General features: G+C 42.2%; 1 protein-coding gene across 4 annotated transcripts in view; it reads left to right on the forward strand.

Moving 5' to 3' along the window:
• ROBO1 (roundabout guidance receptor 1) overlaps nt 1-18,886 on the forward strand; it is a 1,387,368-nt gene that overhangs the window by 1,280,478 nt on the left and 88,004 nt on the right. For all 4 annotated transcript variants that reach the window (XM_073584451.1, XM_073584454.1, XM_073584452.1 and 1 more), the window contains 7 exons: nt 2,318-2,399; nt 4,730-4,898; nt 4,980-5,146; nt 9,901-10,022; nt 10,261-10,492; nt 12,042-12,163; nt 18,161-18,332. In XM_073584451.1, coding sequence (XP_073440552.1) covers nt 2,318-2,399; nt 4,730-4,898; nt 4,980-5,146; nt 9,901-10,022; nt 10,261-10,492; nt 12,042-12,163; nt 18,161-18,332 — 1,066 coding nt within the window. The remainder of the gene's footprint in view (nt 1-2,317; nt 2,400-4,729; nt 4,899-4,979; nt 5,147-9,900; nt 10,023-10,260; nt 10,493-12,041; nt 12,164-18,160; nt 18,333-18,886) is intronic.

Raw genomic sequence — 18,886 nt, forward strand, 5'->3', positions numbered from 1 at the left:
GATGGGTGAACCTGAACAGTAAAGTTCACATCCATACTGAAATTACTGTTCGGGCACGGGCACCGAACACAGACTTCACCTAACCTAACGTGCATTCCATTGAATCCCTCGTCTCCTGAAATAAAACAAAAATAAAAAGCAACAATATACCTCACCTGTCCGTCAATCTGTCCAGCGCCATAATAAATGTCTGGGGGATAAACAGTTTTCAACCTGGACAGTGCCAACATGCAACCGTCCATGCTGGGAGCCACTGATGAGTGAGCTGCTGCGAGTGTAGCATCAGTGAGCAGCGGTGACGTCATCGAGGTTACTGCTGGTCACTGAGACTGCGTTCCCAGCTGGGCCATTGAATTGTGGTGACCTCGATGACATCACCACTAGCACAGTCAGAAAAAGTTTCATGGTGCAGAGGTGAGTTCACCGTAGTTCAAATTCACCGAAGGGAATTCTCCTTGTCTTTTGACAGCATGGGAACAGCGGATGTCTGAATCTCCGGTGATGATTTTACCGCCGATCAGAAGCGATGTTTGCCGCGCTGTCATTCACATGACAGCGGGGCAAACACTGGATGTTCGGGCCCCCATTCAAGTGAATGATGTCTACGTTCAGGTCCAGGTACTGTTCCGGTACCTGAACCAGAACTCTTTGTAACTGTTCATCAGAACCCATCGGACCCGAACTACCAGGTGTCCACCCATCTCTATAAAGGGCTCATTTCCCCCTCCAAAGCAGGTGAAATCATCCATTTTGATGAACTGGACTGTAAATTCCCCATATACTGTTCTCGTACAAGTCAGACTGATACCTCTTCTAGTGGTGCCTGTTTTCTTAGCCAGAAAGAATAGAGATGTAGATTCTTCCCATTTGAGAGCAAGTTTAAGTTACAAATAAATACTTTTTAAAAACTGAGAAAAAATTTGGGCAACTCAATGTAAAAAACGTTGTCTTTTCAAAAGTTAAAGGGAAAAAATCATAAATTTTGCTACTTACCCCAATCTTCTAGTAGCTGCTCCAGTCAACGATCCTGTCTTCTTGGTTTCCAGTCCTTTGCTAGATACAGACCTGGTCTTCTGTGATGGCTCCTAACCAGGGCTGTGTGAGAATGGAGCTGGCCTACTGCTGATTTCAATAGCTAAGCCAGCCAACTTCTCTGTTAACACCGATGAATGGACAGAGAAAGGAGCTGCTCAGCTTATTCAAATGACCGTTGTATGATATTACTGTACCAATGTAACCTCTGATTTCATAGGAAACCTGGAAACAAAATCTGTTGCATTGGATGCTGTATTATGGAGGTCGTCTCCTCTAGAAGCTATGGTTGTTGGGAACAGTGGTAATAAGTAGAAGATGTTCAACAAACCTCTAAAAATATGGTATAAAAGCATCATTAATTCAATATGCTCTTAAAAATGCAAAGATAGAGAATAAAAAATGGAAATGCTTACCTACGCGTTTCGAGAATTTGAGCTGTTAGTCGTAAGTCATAGAGCTCTTAATGCTCGAAACGCGTGGGTAAGCATTTTCATTTTTTATTCTCTTTTCTTTATATTTTTAAGAGCATATTAAATAAATGATGTTTTTATAATATGTTTTTTTGCGGTTGCTGAAAACCTCCTTTATACCATTCTTTCTACCTGAGGACAGGCACAATGTCTCTTTCATGCACCGCGCCCTACAAGAATAATTCAATTACCGGATCTAGTGAACTGATGGGATCTCTGTTTTTTTTTCATTATTGGGAAGAATGCCTCAGTAATACAGCGCTGTATGTGCGACATCCTACGGTAACATGTAATATGCCTATGTTGTAGTGTGGCATAATAGGGACTTTGTGTGCCAGTCTTTACCGTGTGCATAAGACCTTAGGCAGATTTTGATTTTGTTAAAAATTTTGTCAGTTTTCTTTAAACATTTTTCTTTTTTTTTTTTTAATATTGTAAATTGGAAAATAACACATTTTTCGTAGACTTTTAATATTTCTGCCATGAACGCACATATAAAATATCTACTCTGTAAATGCCCGTGAATCAGTCCTAATCCGACACTCGTCAACGCTTATGTCCTTTGACATGAATTTACTTTCAGCAAATATTTGCATGTGTAATTGAGTAATTAGATTGATAAAGGTTATTATTAATTCGGCTTTACAAATAAAGTCGTGTATTTTGCCACTTCTTTGAAGTCATGAAACAAATTGGCTGCCTGGAACAGCTAATAGCTCTCCATCCAAAGCCAAAAGCATCCTCAGTAATTGCTTTTCCATCCCAATGCATTTCTGATCGGCCCAAATACTAATTTCAGGCTTTCTTTTCAGCTAAGTGACACAGGCCGGTATACCTGTACTGCATCCACACCAAGCGGAGAAGCCAGCTGGAGCGCGTACATCGAGGTTCAAGGTAACGACATAGAAATTCTCAGCAATGTTTTCAGATTTTCGGGTTTTAGCGGGGTACAGTGGTGGTCACCATGTATAAGTGGGATATTTTTTGTAGAACTATTCGTAATAACTCAGTGCATTCGTATCAATAATAGTATTGGTAGTATAAACATTTAAAGAGTGACCATCGTTGTATTTTTGTTTTATTTCCATAAATCAATAGTGCGCTTGAAAATAAGCAACCTTGTAATTTATCCTAAAGCCCCCGTTACACACAGCGAGATCCCTAGCAATATCGCTGTAACGTCACTGGTTTTGTGACGTAGCAGCGATATTGCTAGCGATATCGCTATGTCTGATACTTACGTCCGACCGGCTCCCCCGCTGATTATCGCTGATCGCTCGAGAACGTCCTGGACCATTTCTCGTCGGGCGCTTCCTGTGGCGCCGACGAGCGACGCGGGCGGGAGGACGTCAGGATCGCCTCGTCTGACAGGTAAGTAACGACCCCCGACCGCTGCTATGTTGCTAGTAAGATCTGCCTGTGTGGCAGCTCACTAGCGACCACTTAGCGATGTACCAGTGATCCATATTGTTGTCGGGATCGCTGGTGCATCACTTAGTGTAATGGAACCCTAACATAGAATTCTGCTTCTTTCTTCTCTTGGACTGATTTTTCACTCTATAAACTGTATTCAGTGGTGAAATCTGTGTTCAGTGAATACAGACTTTCCCATTACTGAGATAGGAGATGACAATTGGTGGTTATAATGGTCTACGGAGAGGGAAAGGAGCTAGAGACAGACACGGACATTCAGCTATAAGTTATCCTGAAGCAATAGTAACAGTTTAATTTCTACACCAGCCCACCCAGAAACGTTCCCAACCATTTCTGAGCAGGGTCATGAATTGACTAAACTTTTTATTATTATTTATTTATGCTACAGGCATTATAAAGCTGTGAATTTTGGTAATATACTTATTAACATCCTGTCCTATCTCGCATGCCTGCACTAGTCCTGCCCTCACAAACCTTGTCCATGTACACTTTTCTAAAATAGAGGACTTAGGTTTTTTTATGATACGTTAAATGGAGTGTGATGCTTTTTTTCTTATTTTTTGGATTACTTATTAACTTGTTTACATTCTTGTTTTCTGTGTACCCAGCACTGAACCAGTGCTTGGGTATACAGATAAAAAGGCCCCGTCTCACATAGCGAGATCGTTAGAGAGATTGCTGAAACGTCACAGATTTTGTGACACAACAGCGGCTTTGCCAGCGATCTCGCTACATGTAACACATAGCTGCGACCGGGCCCCTGCTGCGTTCTCGCTGATCATGCTCGAATGTCCTGGGCCATTTTTTGATCACAGGTGCCCCGCTGGCCAGCATGCATTTTTGTGTTTGACGCCAATGAGCGACCTCGTTGGAGACTCAGAACTCAGGGACGAAGGCGGGAGTCGTCAGAATAGCTGCTGTGTGACAAGGTCCCAATGATTTAAACAATTAAAATTAAACAATTTTGTTGTAATTTATTCATCCTCCTGTAATGGTAAAGTTGTAGATTTTGGTAGTGTACAGTACTTCATTACTCTATCCTGCTCCTTTCTCCTTCGCCTCATTTGGGGGACACAGATACTGCGGGTGTATGCTTCTGCCGCTAGGAGGCTGAAACTAAGTGAAAAAAAGAGGTTAGCTCCTCCTCCGCCGTATACACCCTTGCCCATATTGCGGGCGGAAATCAGTTTTTGCTTAGTGTCCATGGAGGCACACGTCTGGTTTTTTCTCCAGACTTTTTTTTGTAGATTTTGGTTTGCTTTTTTTGCAGGTTTATAGCAGAAAAATTGGCATTGTTGGAAGTATGTTATCTAGTTTTACATAGGACTGCAGATAAAGCAATGATGTGGTCTTACACACAAGGAATTAGAAGGAGCTTTACCTGTACCTGAGGCAATGATCGGGATTGCTGAATACATTGACCAGGGCACAGCAAGGTTATAGCTATAGATGGTACACATATAGAGGTCATGACCAACCTTGATGCCTGAGGAACGGCCTAAAGGCCCCTGTCTCATAGAGAGACACCATAATAGCAAGTAACTCTGGAGCCATAATTAATTTATTGCTGTGGTACCGCTTCATATTCTATGGGACCTGCTCACACTGAATATAAAGGCATAAAATATTGCTCCTTATAACATGATATTTCCAAACGAGACTTTGGGCGCTCCAGAATTCAGACACCGCTCATTTAAAGCCATTGACTTATAGATTGCACTATATACTGTAACACGTCAGTATTTAGTATCATTATTTCCAATACACTGTGAACATTTATCTTCCATTAGAATTTGGTGTTCCTGTACAACCTCCACAAGCCACTGATCCCAATCTTATTCCAAGCGCTCCATCAAAGCCCGAAGTCACTGATGTCAGCAAGAATACCGTGACCTTATCCTGGCAGCCAAACTTGAATTCAGGCGCAACGCCAACATCGTACGTCATAGAAGCCTTCAGGTACCAGATGTGCTGAATGGTATATATTTAGTATATATTTCACATACTATTGCCCCAGTGTGATTTTGATTCTCTTTGCAGCCATGCTTCTGGAAGTAGTTGGCAAACAGTGGCCGAAAATGTCAAAACTGAATCTTTCGCCGTCAAGGGCCTGAAACCCAACGCAATCTACCTCTTCCTCGTGAGAGCAGCAAATGCTTACGGACTTAGTGACCCGAGTCAAATATCTGACCCTGTAAAAACGCAAGGTAGGAATAGAGCCGACATTGAAGACTTGGCCAGTGTTTGTATCTGCAGTCACCATGAGGGGGCGCTCACTGCATACAGATTTATAATACTTAATAGATTTAGAATAATGGTCTTTTATCATTAATAAGGTGAAGTCTCAATGAGGAGTGAGTATTATTCTGAGTTTTGAAAAGGCGGGCATCCTTCCTTCCTCCATCCCTTCCTTCCTCCCTTCTCTTCGTCTTCCCTTCCCTCTTTCTTTCCTTCCTTTCATTCATCCTTCCTTCCCTTCTTTAACTCCCTTCCTTCCTTTTTTCATTTCATGCTTCCTTTTTTCATTCCTTCCCTTCCGTTCCTTTCCTTCCATTCTTTCCTTTTCTTCCCTCCCTTCCCTTTTTTCCTTCCTTTTCTTCCCTTCTTTCCCTCCCTTCAAAAGTCTATCTATAGATCTATCTATCTATCCATCCATCCATCCATCCATCAATCATATCTTTTTCTAATAACTTCATTTTCACATCATTTCACAGTCCTTAAAGAGTAAATCTAAAAGTTTATTAAACCCAAAAGGAACTAGTTCTTCTTAGGTCGGGGTCACACTTGAGAAAAACTTGCACGAGTCTCGCAGCTCAATACCCGGCACTGCCGCTGGCACTCGGGACCGGAGTGTGCGGCTGTATGTATTTCTATGCAGCTGAACGCTCTGGTCCAGAGTGCCGGCGGCAGTGCCGGGTATTGAGATACGAGACTCAAGCGGGTTTCTGACAAGTGTGACCCCGGCCTTAGTGTGACTTCGTAGATGTAAATATATACCAGACGTGTTAGAACTGAATATTTCTACTAATCTAGCAATCTCATTCAGGGTGCGGGCAGAACACTGTGACTTCTGTCGGAGTATTCTGCAGCTGATTCCCCTGTATTTGACCCTATTCAGAGGTGACTCTGGGGAATTTGGGATCCCGGTCGCCATGTCTCACCATGGGTCAGACACAGCACAGCTGTGGATTATGTCACCGCTGGTCTCGTTTATATTAACCGCTGGCCGCAGGAAAATGAGAACGGATTCCTTCTTATTAGAGGAGCTGTCCACCTCTGGATGACTTCATCCTGTTGGCTTGTAGATGACCTCCGTGAAACTTTGAAGCACTATTGCCAACTTGACTTTTTATATTTTCTGGACAGCTTACCAAAAAATCAGGGACGGACAATATTTTCTAGGGACACATGAGAAAACTATAAATCATTTTGATTCTAAGTGATCCATGTCTACCGCCCATCATTCTGATAAGAAGCTGCATTCACTGGAAACTGTAAAATAATGAGAATCACAGTCAGAATTATCTGTGCAAGTTTTTTCAACTTCAAAAAGATCACGGACGTCTTCAATTTTTTTGATGAAACAAGGAAAAAAGTGTCTTAATTTTATGGACTGTCCTGGAATTTCTGAGCCGGTAGCAGCCCTGCTGCGTAATAAGAGTTAGTTGTATCACTATGGTTCTCCCTGGTGTACAGTCATGGCCAAAAGTTTTGAGAATGACACAAATATTATATTTTCACATGATCTGCTGGCCTATGGTTTTTATGTGTGTTTGTCAGATGTTTTTAATCACATACAGAAATATAATTGCAGTCATATTATGAGTAGCAAAAGGTTATATTGACAGTTAGAATGAGTTAATGCAGCAAGTCAATATTTGCAGTGTTGACCCTTCTTCTTCAGGACCTCAGCAATTCTCCCTGGCATGCTCTCAATCAACTTCTGGATCAAATCCTGACTGATAGCAGTCCATTCTTGCAAAATCAATGCTTTTATTTTGTCTGAATTTGAAGGTTTTTGTTTGTCCACCCGTCTCTTGATGATTGACCACAAGTTCTCAATGGGATTAAGATCTGGGGAGTTTCCAGGCCATGGTCCCAAAATCTCTATGTTTTGTTCCCTGAGCCATTTAGTTATCACCTTTGCTTTATGGCAAGGTGCTCCATCATGTTGAAAAAGGTATTGTTGATCGCCACACTGCTCTTGGACGGTTGGGAGAAGTTGCTCTTGGAGGACATTCTGGTACCATTCTTTATTCATGGCTGTGTTTTTAGGCAAGACTGAGAGAGAGCCCATTCCCTTGGCTGAGAAGCCACCCCACACATGAATGGTTTCAGGATGCTTGACAGTTGGCATGAGACAAGACTGGTGGTAGCGCTCACCTGGTCTTCTCCGAATAAGCCGTTTTCCAGATGTCCCAAACAATCGAAAAGGGGATTCATCAGAGAAAATGACTTTACCCCAGTCCTCAGCAGTCCACTCCCTGTACCTCTTGCAGAATATCAGTCTGTCCATGATGTTTTTCCTGGAGAGAAGTGGCTTCTTTGCTGCCCTCCTTGAGACCAGGCCTTGCTCCAAGAGTCTCCGCCTCACAGTGCGTGCAGATGCACTCACACCTGCCTGCTGCCATTCCTGAGCAAGCTCCGCACTGCTGGTAGCCCGATCCCGCAGCTGAAACACTTTTAAGAGACGGTCCTGGAGCTTGCTGGTCTTTCTTGGGCGCCCTGGAGCCTTTTTGGCAACAAGGGAACCTCTCTCCTTGAAGTTCTTGATGATGCGATAGATTGTTGACTGAGGTGCAATCTTTCTAGCTGCGATACTCTTCCCTGTTAGGCCATGTTTGTGCAGTGCAATGATGACTGCATGTGTTTCTTTAGAGATAACCATGGTTAACAGAAGAGAAACAATGATGCCAAGCACCAGCCTCCTTTTAAAGTGTCCAGTGGTGTCATTCTTACTTAATCATGACAGATTGATCTCCAGCCCTGTCCTCATCAACACCCACACCTGTGTTAATGGAGCAATCACTGGAACGATGTTAGCTGGTCCTTTTAAGGCAGGGCTGCAATGATGTTGAAATGTGTTTTGGGGGATAAAGTTCATTTTCTAGGCAAATATTGACTTTGCAAGTAATTGCTGTTAAGCTGATCACTCTTTATAACACTCTGGAGTATATGCAAATTGCCATTAGAAAAAATGAAGCAGTAGACTTTGTAAAAATTAATATTTGTGTCATTCTCAAAACTTTTGGCCATGACTGTATATAGTTATTAGGTAGATTGGATCATATTCACATTCTTGCGGATTCAGCCATAGCATAATCAAACCTCAAATATTTATTTACTGGAGCAACAATCCTAAAAAAATCCCTCATCCCCCATTCTAAAACTATGACCAATAATGCAGTTATTCATCAGCTAATACACAGTTTGGCAATCTACCATCCAGGGCTCGGTCCTTTCTGCCGTCTTCCGTACCATAGCATCATCTGCCTACGGTAATTTTTGTACTTTTCCCATATATTTTTAAAAGTGGAATAAAAGCTGCATTTTATCCCTATGAATATTTTCTGGTGCCTCAGATCTTTCTGAAATCATCTTCCGTACCTTAGCTTCATACTCAGACATTGCTAAAAATGTTTTCCACTTTTGGCCAATGGCAAAACATCGCCGGTGGATTTTCACCAGCGAGTGCCTTAACGCCTACCATTCAGCAAAACACATGGTTTGCACGTCATTTATTAAAAAAACTGTTCATTAGGGAGTTGTGAACACTTGAAAATTGGATGAAGGTTGATGCGAAACGCACGTCAGGTGCATTTTCTTGATAGGCGAGGACTGTCTGATGCCACAGTGCATTACGACAGCTATGTGATACCACTATTAGCGAACGTGCTAGGATAAGGTGTTATCTGAGCATGCTCGGGTGCCAACCAAGTATCTTTGGTGTACTTGAAAAATATTCGAGTTGCATGTCTCCCTTTTGTTCTACGGGCACAACACATGCAGGGATTGCCTAGTGTTTGTTCTGGAGAAAGTTACAAATAGACTTCAGTTTATCACATCATTTATGTTCCATCACAGATCCTTGTTATCCTATAGAAGTCACATACATGTATTAACTGTCCTGCAGGCTCTAGGTGTATAATCATCATTGATTGTATGAAAGTGAATCTTTCACAACTTTTTTCTACTTCATCTGAGAGCAGCATGAAATAGGGGCAGAGACTCTTGACTCTAGTGATATATCACTTTCTGGGCTGCTTGCTGCAGTTTTGATACTATCCTTGTTTTATCTGCTGCAGTTCTCTGAATGCTGAGCCCTGTCTAACCCCGCCAACACCACTGATTGGCCACTGTCTGTGTACACTGAGCATAGACGTTAAGCTGCCAGTCAGTGTTGGGGGTGTGGTTGGCAACAGGTTTACTAGTCTTCCAGTGATCTTCACCTGCTGATAAAACACTGATTTTTATAAAAAAAGTACATCAAGCAGCCCACTAAAGTGATACATCTATGGAATCAGGGATTCTGGCCCTATTTTATGCTGATTTCCGATTAAGTAGCAAAATCCTGGTGAACGATTCCCTTTAAATGCTTCTAAATCATAGAACCATAGAATGTTAGAGTTGGAAGGGTCCTCCAGGGTCCTCGTGTCCAACCCCCTGCTCAAAGCAGGATTCACAAACCCATCTCAGACAGATGTCTGTCCAGCCTCTGTTTGAAGACTTCCATTGACGGAGAACCCACCACCTCTCGTGGCAGCCTGTTCCACTCATTGATCACTCTCACACATGTAATTGCTGTAGTTGGTCCTCTTGTTTTTTGCATGTGTTCGATGTACTACTTATTCTTGTTGCGTGTCTTTTGAATGTGGTTCACTTCTTGAGATATGTCTATAAATGACTTATATTCTCATCAGAATATTCAGTCTTGATCTGTGTAAAGCATTTGTCGTTTCAGATGTTCCTCCTACAAGCCAAGGTGTGGATCACAAGCAAGTCCAGAGAGAACTGGGAGACGTGGTCCTGCACCTTCACAATCCAACCATCCTGTCGTCTTCTTCTATTGAAGTACATTGGACGGTAGGTAGATATGTGAGACAGCATCCATGGTCGATGCCCTCCAGCGTCATCAAGGTAACATTGCCAAGAAAAAAACCCGTTAATCACAGGCACCGGATAAGGTTTGGAACATTACAAGATCATCACTTTTCCCATTAGCATTTAGATTGGTCCTGCCTGGAATTTCTGTATCTGGAAAGACACATTGACTCAGAAATGTGGTTTCTTAAATAAGATGCGTTGCCCACTCCTCCTGCAGGTTGACCAACAGTCTCAGTACATCCAAGGCTATAAGATCCTCTACCGGCCGAGTCCAGAGAACCGCGGGGAATCTGCTTGGTCCATATTTGAAGTTCGAACTCCAGCAAAAAACAGCGCAGTGATCCCTGAGCTTAAGAAAGGCGTGAACTACGAAATCAAAGCCCGGCCGTTCTTTAATGAGTTCCAAGGCGCTGACAGTGAAGTGCGTTTTGCCAAGACCCTGGAAGAAGGTAACTCCCCTCCCCCTCTCTCAGTGCCTGGCTCAAGGTGAGGCTGATTACTCCTTGATGTTTGTTTCTTTTTCTTTCACATTTTCTGGAGTAATCACTCTCCGCTGATTGGAGATTATACCTGTTAAATAGAAACCTGATCGGCTCCTTTCCCGCGATTTGTGTATATATACACCGCCGCCTGTTTAATGGAAACAAAGAGATTAGCCTGATTAGTAAAGGAAGATGTGAAATGACTAATTCTAGATCTGATCACAAGGATAGTAACATCCTCACCTACTGTTTGGGTGCCGGCATTCTAGAAAATTCCTTTAATCTGGCATCTGATATTCTAGAAACCCTGAGTGAGACAGAATTGCAAGAACTACTAGGCGTATCTTCACACAGGTCGATATGCTGTAAATTTTCTATCCAGGTTTCCTGGATTTAAAATCCTCTATAACCCATTCAAATTGAATCTGTCAAAACGGAATAACTGTTCAAACCAAGCACAGGCGCTCGGTGCACCCTTGGAGTGTCCCAATAGTTTGATGAACCTTCTCTCCTACTTGTTTTCCATCTTCTTGAGTATCCACCTTCTTCCTTTTTGATTGACAGTTCTGGCATTGCATGAGGCAGAAAAGGGAGGAGATAGATGGAGAACAAGTAGGTGGGAAGATGCAGTGAACTGCTCAGGGTGCCTCGAGCGCATGTGCTTGGTTTGAACAGTCATTTTGCACTGACAGGTTCCCTTTAGGGTCGGTTCAAACCACCGTTTTCTTCACTTCTGAGGAAAACAGTCCAGTTGTTCTGATTAGAGTTTGTTCCGAGTGTCATCAGCTTTTCTTGGACGTGGAGGAAAAAAAAAAAAGTTTCTCCACTTTCCCTATTCTGTCAGTCCGTGAAAATCCGATTTTTTTCCCCCCGGTGCCTATAGACTTGTATTGCCGATTTTGTTCTTAAGCTCAGATCACAATTTGACACGTCTCCAATTATCTTCCCCCAAACCACTCTGCCCAAGGAAAAATAAAAAAATCAGGCCGTAGAATATCATAGGTACAAATGCTATACAGTAAGTGAAAACTACGGATGGAAATCATACAAGATAATCGTTTGTGTTCATGAGCCCTTAAAGGACGCGTTCAGCCTTAGGGTACAAGCCTGCAGTCTCTCTGTGTGACTGCAGACTTGTCAGTCCTCACAGTGTGTAGTGTGCCTGCTGTCTCGATTCTCTGATGCCGGAAGCAGCTTTAAGTATGTGGCTTGCATACGTGCGGTCACATGCCAACTAGACGTGGGCAGATTGCCCACGTCTAGTCTGAATGTGGCTGGAAGTATGCAAAGCCCATACTTGCAGTAACATGATCACCTGGCACCGGCATGAGAGAATACTGTGAGAGGTCATAGAGTGACCGCAGACTTATACCCTAAGGCTGGACAATAAATAGGAGCATCGAAGTCACAAAAAATAAAGAATTGACTATATATATATATATATATATATATATATATATTTATATTTATCTATTTCTGCTATTGACCTGTAAATATTTTTTTTTTTACCATCCAGCACCCAGTGCTCCACCTCAGAGCGTCACCATTACCAAAAATGACGGCAATGGGACTGCAATTGTAGTCAACTGGCAACCACCCCCGGAAGAAAACCAGAATGGTTTGGTCCAAGAATACAAGGTAATGGATGTTTAAAGCGGCCTCCATGCATCATAATTACCATGTTCACAGAATTCAGGCGCCTCCTCGCTTCTTCGCCATGGAGAGCTATCCCTGACGTCAGCGACGTCTTGTACTCACTCGATAAGTCGAGGAGAACCAAATAAAATGACATTTTGGAGCCATAAATAGCTCTTGTTAGTAAGCACCTCGCCTGACATTTCATTTTTAATTTAGCCAAAGCCCTTGTTTTCCCAGACACAATAAATGAGCCTTCAACTACAATTTTTCATGGCCCTATTTAAGTTTTCTCCTTATTTGTGCCACTATTCGCATGTATTGCCATTGCGTTTGGGAGTAAGTTATGGTATAACCAATGTTTGCAATATGGTCTAAAATGTGAGAAAACTTAATAAAAGATTTATTGCAAAAAAATGTTACAATGAAGTAAAATGTAACAATTTATTGTAAATTCACAACATAATGGGAACCAAATGCAGGAATGGGACGTGTGGTCATGTGTCTCCATCTAGTGGCCACAAGAGAAACTAAAGCTCCAGATATATTGCTGAAATTTGATATAGAAAATTCGTGCAAAACTGAAGCCGAAAATTAGGATTTACTTACTGTGACTGTGTAATTATTGCCTTAACCCATAAAGCATTCAGAGCCTAAACATTTAGGTAGTTGGTGAAAACTGATTGTTAGGTTTATTTATGGGAATGATTTATTTACTGTATATCTATACAGATTTATATACATATATACAGTGTGTGTATATAAATATATAATGTTTGCTTGCATAATTGGCAAGCAGAGAGATTATAATAATCGACGGATACAAGACAGACAGCTAGATAGATAGACAGATAATAGATAGACATATAATAGATAGATAGATAGACAGATAATAGATAGACAGATAATAGATAGATAGATAGATAGATAATAGATAGATAGATAGACAGATAATAGATAGACAGATAATAGATAGATAGATAGACAGATAATGGATAGACAGATAATAGATAGACAGATAATAGATAGACAGATAATAGATAGACAGATAATAGATAGATAGATAGACAGATAATAGATAGATAGACAGATAATAGATAGACAGATAATAGATAGATAGATAGATAGATAGATAGATAGATAGATAGATAGAGGAAAATGAGTATTTGATACACAGCAAGTTTTCCACCTACAAAGAATGGCGAGATCTGTCATTTTTATCGTAGGTACACTTCAACTATGAGAGACAGAATCTAAACATGAAATCCAGAAAGTCACATTGTATCATTTTTACATAATTAATTTGCATTTTATTGCATGAAATACGTATTTGATACAATAGAAAAACAGAACTTAATATTTGGTACAGAAACCTTTGTTTGCAATTACAGAGGTCAGACATTTCCCGTAATTCGTGACCACGTTTGCACACACGGCAGCAGGGATTGTGGCCCACTCCTCCATACAGATCTTCTACAAATCTTTCTGATTTCGGGTTGTCGTTGGGCAACATTGAGTTTCAGCTCCTCCAAAGATTTTCTATTGGGTTGAGGTCTGCAAACAGGCTAGGACACTCCAGGAGCTTGAAGTTCTTCTTATAGAGTCACTCCTTAGTTGCCCTGGCTGTGCGTTTCAGGTCATTGTCATGCTGGAAGACCCAGCCACGACCCATCTTCAATGTTGTTACTGAGGGAAGAAGGTTGCTGCCCAAATTCTCACGATACATGACCCCATCCATCCTCCCTTCAATATGATGCAGTCATCCTGTCCCCTTTACAGAAAAGTATTCTCAAACTAAGATGTTTCCCCCACCATGCTTCACGGTTGGGACGATGTTCTTGGGGTTGTACTCATCCTTTCTTTTTCCTTCAAACATGGCGAGTTGATAACAAAGAGTTCTATTTTAGTCACATCTGACCACATGACCTTCTCACATGCCTCCTCTGGATCATCAAGATGGTCATTGGTGAACTTCAAATGGGCCTGGACATGTGCTGGTGTGAGCAGAGGGACCTTACGTGCCCTGCAGGATTTTATCCACGACAGCGTAGTGTGTTACTAATGTTACTAATGTTTGAGACTGATCCCTGCTCTCTTCAGGTCATTGAGCAAGTCCCCCTGTGTAGATCTGGGCTGATTCCTGACCTTTCTCAGAATCATCCTTACCCCACAAGGTGAGATCTTGCATGGAGCCCCAGACCGAGGAAGATTGACAGTCATCCTGTGTTTCTTCCATTTTCTAAAAATTTCGCCAACAGTTGTTGCTTTTCACAAAGCTGCTTGCCTATTGTCCTGTAGTCCATCCCAGCCTTGTGCAGGTCTACAATTTTGTCCCTGGTGTCCTTCGACAGGTCTTTGGTCTTGGCCATGGTGGAGAGGTTGGAGTGGTAGTGAGTGTGTGGACAGGTGACTTTTATACAGGTAACGATTTCAAACAGGTGCAATTAATCCAGGTAATGAGTGCAGAGTAGGAGGCTTCCTAAAGAAAAACTAACAGGTCTGTGAGAGACAGAATTCTTGCTGGTTGGTCGTTGAAAAAAATACTTATTTCAAGCAATAAAATGCAATCTAAGTATGTAAAAATCATACAATGTGATTTTCTGTTTTTTTATTTTTAGATTCTGTCTCTCACAGTTGAAGTGTACCTACGATAAAAATTACAGATCTCTCCATTGTTTGTACAGTGCCTTGCGAAAGTATTCGGCTCCCTGGAACTTTTCAACCTTTTCCCACATATCATGCTTCAAACATAAAGATACCAAATGTAAATTTTTGGTGAAGAATCAACAACAAGTGGGACACAATTGTGAAGTTGAACGAAATGTATTGGTTATTTTAAATTTTTGTGGAAAGTCAAAAACTGAAAAGTGGGGCGTGCAATATTATTCGGCCCCTTTACTTTCAGTGCAGCAAACTCACTCCAGAAGTTCATTGTGGATCTCTGAATGATCCAATGTTGTCCTAAATGAGTAATGATGATAAATATAATCCACCTGTGTGTAATCAAGTCTCCGTATCAATGCACCTGCTCTGTGATAGTCTCAGGGTATGTGCACACTTTGCGGTTTCTGCTGCGTTTCCGCAGCGTTTTTGGCTCTGCAGAAACGCAGCAGATTTTGCTGCGTTGTACAGTACCTTTATTTCCTATGGAAATAAAAAAAAGCTGTGCACATGCTGCGTTTTTTTCCGCGCGGTTTTGCTGCGGTTTTCAAAACGCAGCATGTCAATTGTTTGGTGCAGAAACGCTGCGGTTTTACACCTCATCCATTATGAGGTGTAAAACCGCAGGGCAAAACCGCAGAAAAAACGCAGATAATCCGCAGATAATCCGCAGAAAAACCGCAGCACTTTGTCCTGCGGATTTCCTGCAGTTTTCTCTACAAAATCCGCAGAGACTAAAAACTACGTGGGAACATAGCCTCAGGGTTCTGTTTGAAGCACAGAGAGCATCATGAAGACCAAGGAACACAACAGGTAGGTCAGTGATACTGTTGTGCAGAAGTTTAAAGCTGGATTTGGATACAAAATGATTTCCAAAACTTTAAACATCCCAAGGAGCACTGTGCAAGCGATCATATTGAAATGGAAGGAGCATCATACCACTGCAAATCTACCAAGACCCGGCCGTCCCTCTAAACTTTCATCTCAAACAAGGAGAAGACTGATCAGAGATGCAGCCAAGAGGCCCATGATCACTCAGGATGAACTGCAGAGATCTACAGCTGAGGTGGGACAGTCTGTCCATAGGACAACAATCAGTCGTTCACTGCACAAATCTGGCCTTTATGGAAGAGTGGCAAGAAGAAAGCCATTTCTCAAAGATATCCATAAAAAGTGTCATTTAAACTTTGCAACAAGCCACCAGGGAGACAAACCAAACATGTGGAAGAAGGTGCTGTGGTCAGATTAAACCAAAATCCAACTTTTTGGCAACAATGCCAAACGATATGTTTGGCGTAAAGGCAACACATCTCATCACCCTGAACACACCATCCCTACTGTCAAACATGGTGGTGGCAGCATCATGGTTTGGGGCTGCTTTTCTTCAGCAGGGGCAGGGAGATGGTTAAAATTGATGGGAAGATGGATGGAGCCAAATACAGGACCATTCTTATAGAAAACCTGTAGGAGTCTGCAAAAGATGTGAGACTGGGACGGAGATTTGTCTTCCAACAAGACAATGATCCCAAACATAAAGCAAAATCTACAATGGAATGGTTCACAAATAAACGTATCCAGGCGTTAGAATGGCCAAGTCAAAGTCCAGACCTGAATCCAATCGAGAATCTGTGGAAAGAGCTGAAAACTGCTGTTCACAAACGATCTCCATCCAACCACACTGAGCTCGAGCTGTTTGCCAAGGAAGAATGGGCAAGAATTTCAGCCTCTCGATGTACAAAACTGATAGAGACATACCCCAAGCAACTTGCAGCTGTAATCACAGCAAAAGGTGGCGCAACAAAGTATTAAGTTAAAGGGGCCGAATAATATTGCACGCCCCACTTTTCAGTTTTTGAATTTCCACAAAAATGTAAAATAACCAATAAATTTCGTCAAACTTCACAATTGTGTCCCACTTGTTGTTGATTCTTCACCAAAAATTTACATTTGGTATCTTTATGTTTGAAGCATGATATGTGGGAAAAGGTTGAAAAGTTCCAGGGGGCCAAATACTTTCTCAAGGCACTGTAGGTGGGAAAACTTGTAAAATCGGCAAAGTATCAAATATGTATTTTCCCCACTATATATAATATAGAGATACTGGATATAGATAGACGATAATACTTGGATATGAGAGATATAGGTAAAGCAGCCCCATTCCGGCCTCCACCAGCAAACATCAAACAGACTCCAAAATACAAATCAAAAATATGGAGACCGCAATAAAATCTGAGAACCTTTTTCTTCTTTGCTCCAGGTTTATGATATTTTGGCTCCACTTGAGAAAAACTCCATGTTAGGGCTCATACTCACTTGTGAGAGACTCACACGATTCTCGTGCGAGTCTCAGGCATGAAAACCTGGCACTGCCGCCGGCACTCGGATCGGAGCGTGCGGCTGCATAGAAATACATGTAGCTGCACGCTCCGGTCCCAGTGCCGGCGGCAGTGCCAGGTTTTCATGTGAAAGACTCGTCGCACGAGAATCGTGCGAGTCTCTCACAAGTGAGTATGAGCCCTTAGAGCCGAAGTGTCGCGTACCTTGTGCACGGAATAAATATTTTCTGACATTTTATTGAAGGACGTGCTGTCTCCAATTTTGTGATTTTGAGAGATAAAAAAATAGTTTTTACCTCTTTAGTTTTGTTTTCTCTTTAGATGCAGCAATGTCAGTGACGGCTGTATGTCGATATTTCCATGTGTGTGACATTTGACATTTTGGCGCTGCCGTCTTACCATTCATTCAGCTCTTTGTGTGCCCGGGGAGTAGTTACTTTTTTTTCATTAGGTGTTTTACATTGTGTGTGTTAATGCACAATACATATATTTTATCCACTTTCATTGTTTTTGGAAGGATATAAAGCATTGCTGTATTTTTCCTACATTTTGAGTGTAGTAATCAGTGGCGGACAGAGACAGAACCATATATGGCCCCTTGCTATCCAGTAGCCCCTTATAGGGCACAATTCCTCCTGGTTTTGAGGTGGTGGTGGCCCCCTCTCCTCTTGGGTCCCGGTGCGGCTGCATTGGTTGCACCAGTGATAGGTCCACCCCTGGTAGTGATAGCAGTCAATCATTTCTTGCGCCGTCTCTGCTGTGGTTGTATAGTTGAGGGAGAGTGGGATCAATGGTTCCATTAATTGGTGGGCATCACTCTGGAGGGACCCTAAAGAGCTGTCATTTAGTGAATGATTTGGCTTGAAAAGTTAAAAATTAAAATAGTGCAACAACTGAATTAAAAACTAAAAAATAATGATGGCAGCTATAGGCAAACCCCCAGCCGTCACTCAGCTCCGTGTTCTTCCATGATGGAATATTCATTGTTTTTCTTGCTTTCTAGGTTTGGTGTCTTGGGAATGAAACAAGATATCACATTAACAAGACAGTTGATGGCTCCACTCTCTCCGTAGTCATCCCCTACCTGGTACCTGGCATCAAGTACAGCGTGGAGGTGGCCGCTGGCACTGGGGCCGGGCCAGGCGTGAAAAGTGAGCCGCAGTTCATCCAGTTAGGTGAGTTATATAATAGTCCTATATAATGCCGTCCCCCTGTACACCGTACAGTAAATGTCTGCATTGTATCAGTGTGAACGAGGCGGTAGAAGCGCTGCCACTGCTGACTCACCGGTGCAACTTTAAATCTGGAAGTTTTCACATCGTCCAGTGGGAGCCAGGTACAGGGGTGCTCAGCCCCCAAAAAAGCACCATAAGACAAAGCAAACAAGGAAGGAGTAGAAAAGGAGCCGCACTCATCAGTGGTGTGGGATATTGCAGCACTTTTATTCGGTCAGTACATGAGGTGTAGAGACATAAGGAATGAATGAGCAACAGCTGTTTTGTGTAACCTGTGCTTCTTTCAGCTCTGAATCCCTCACCAGGTTGCACTCCACATAACAACCACAAAGTGGCCAGTCACAAAAAAAACATAAACAACTTTCAGAGTTTCGCAGACTCATCATTTTTTCAACAGAAGACTAATTATCTATCTATGAGATCTCCATGGCACCTGATAACCACTTGGGAGTGAGCAGCCTCAGTGGCTGGCAGTGATGTCATTGAGGTTACCA

This window comes from Dendrobates tinctorius, unplaced genomic scaffold (genome assembly GCF_039654945.1).
Source record: "Dendrobates tinctorius isolate UK_male_01 unplaced genomic scaffold, ASM3965494v1 ptg000084l, whole genome shotgun sequence".
NCBI classification, from domain to species: domain Eukaryota; kingdom Metazoa; phylum Chordata; class Amphibia; order Anura; family Dendrobatidae; genus Dendrobates; species Dendrobates tinctorius.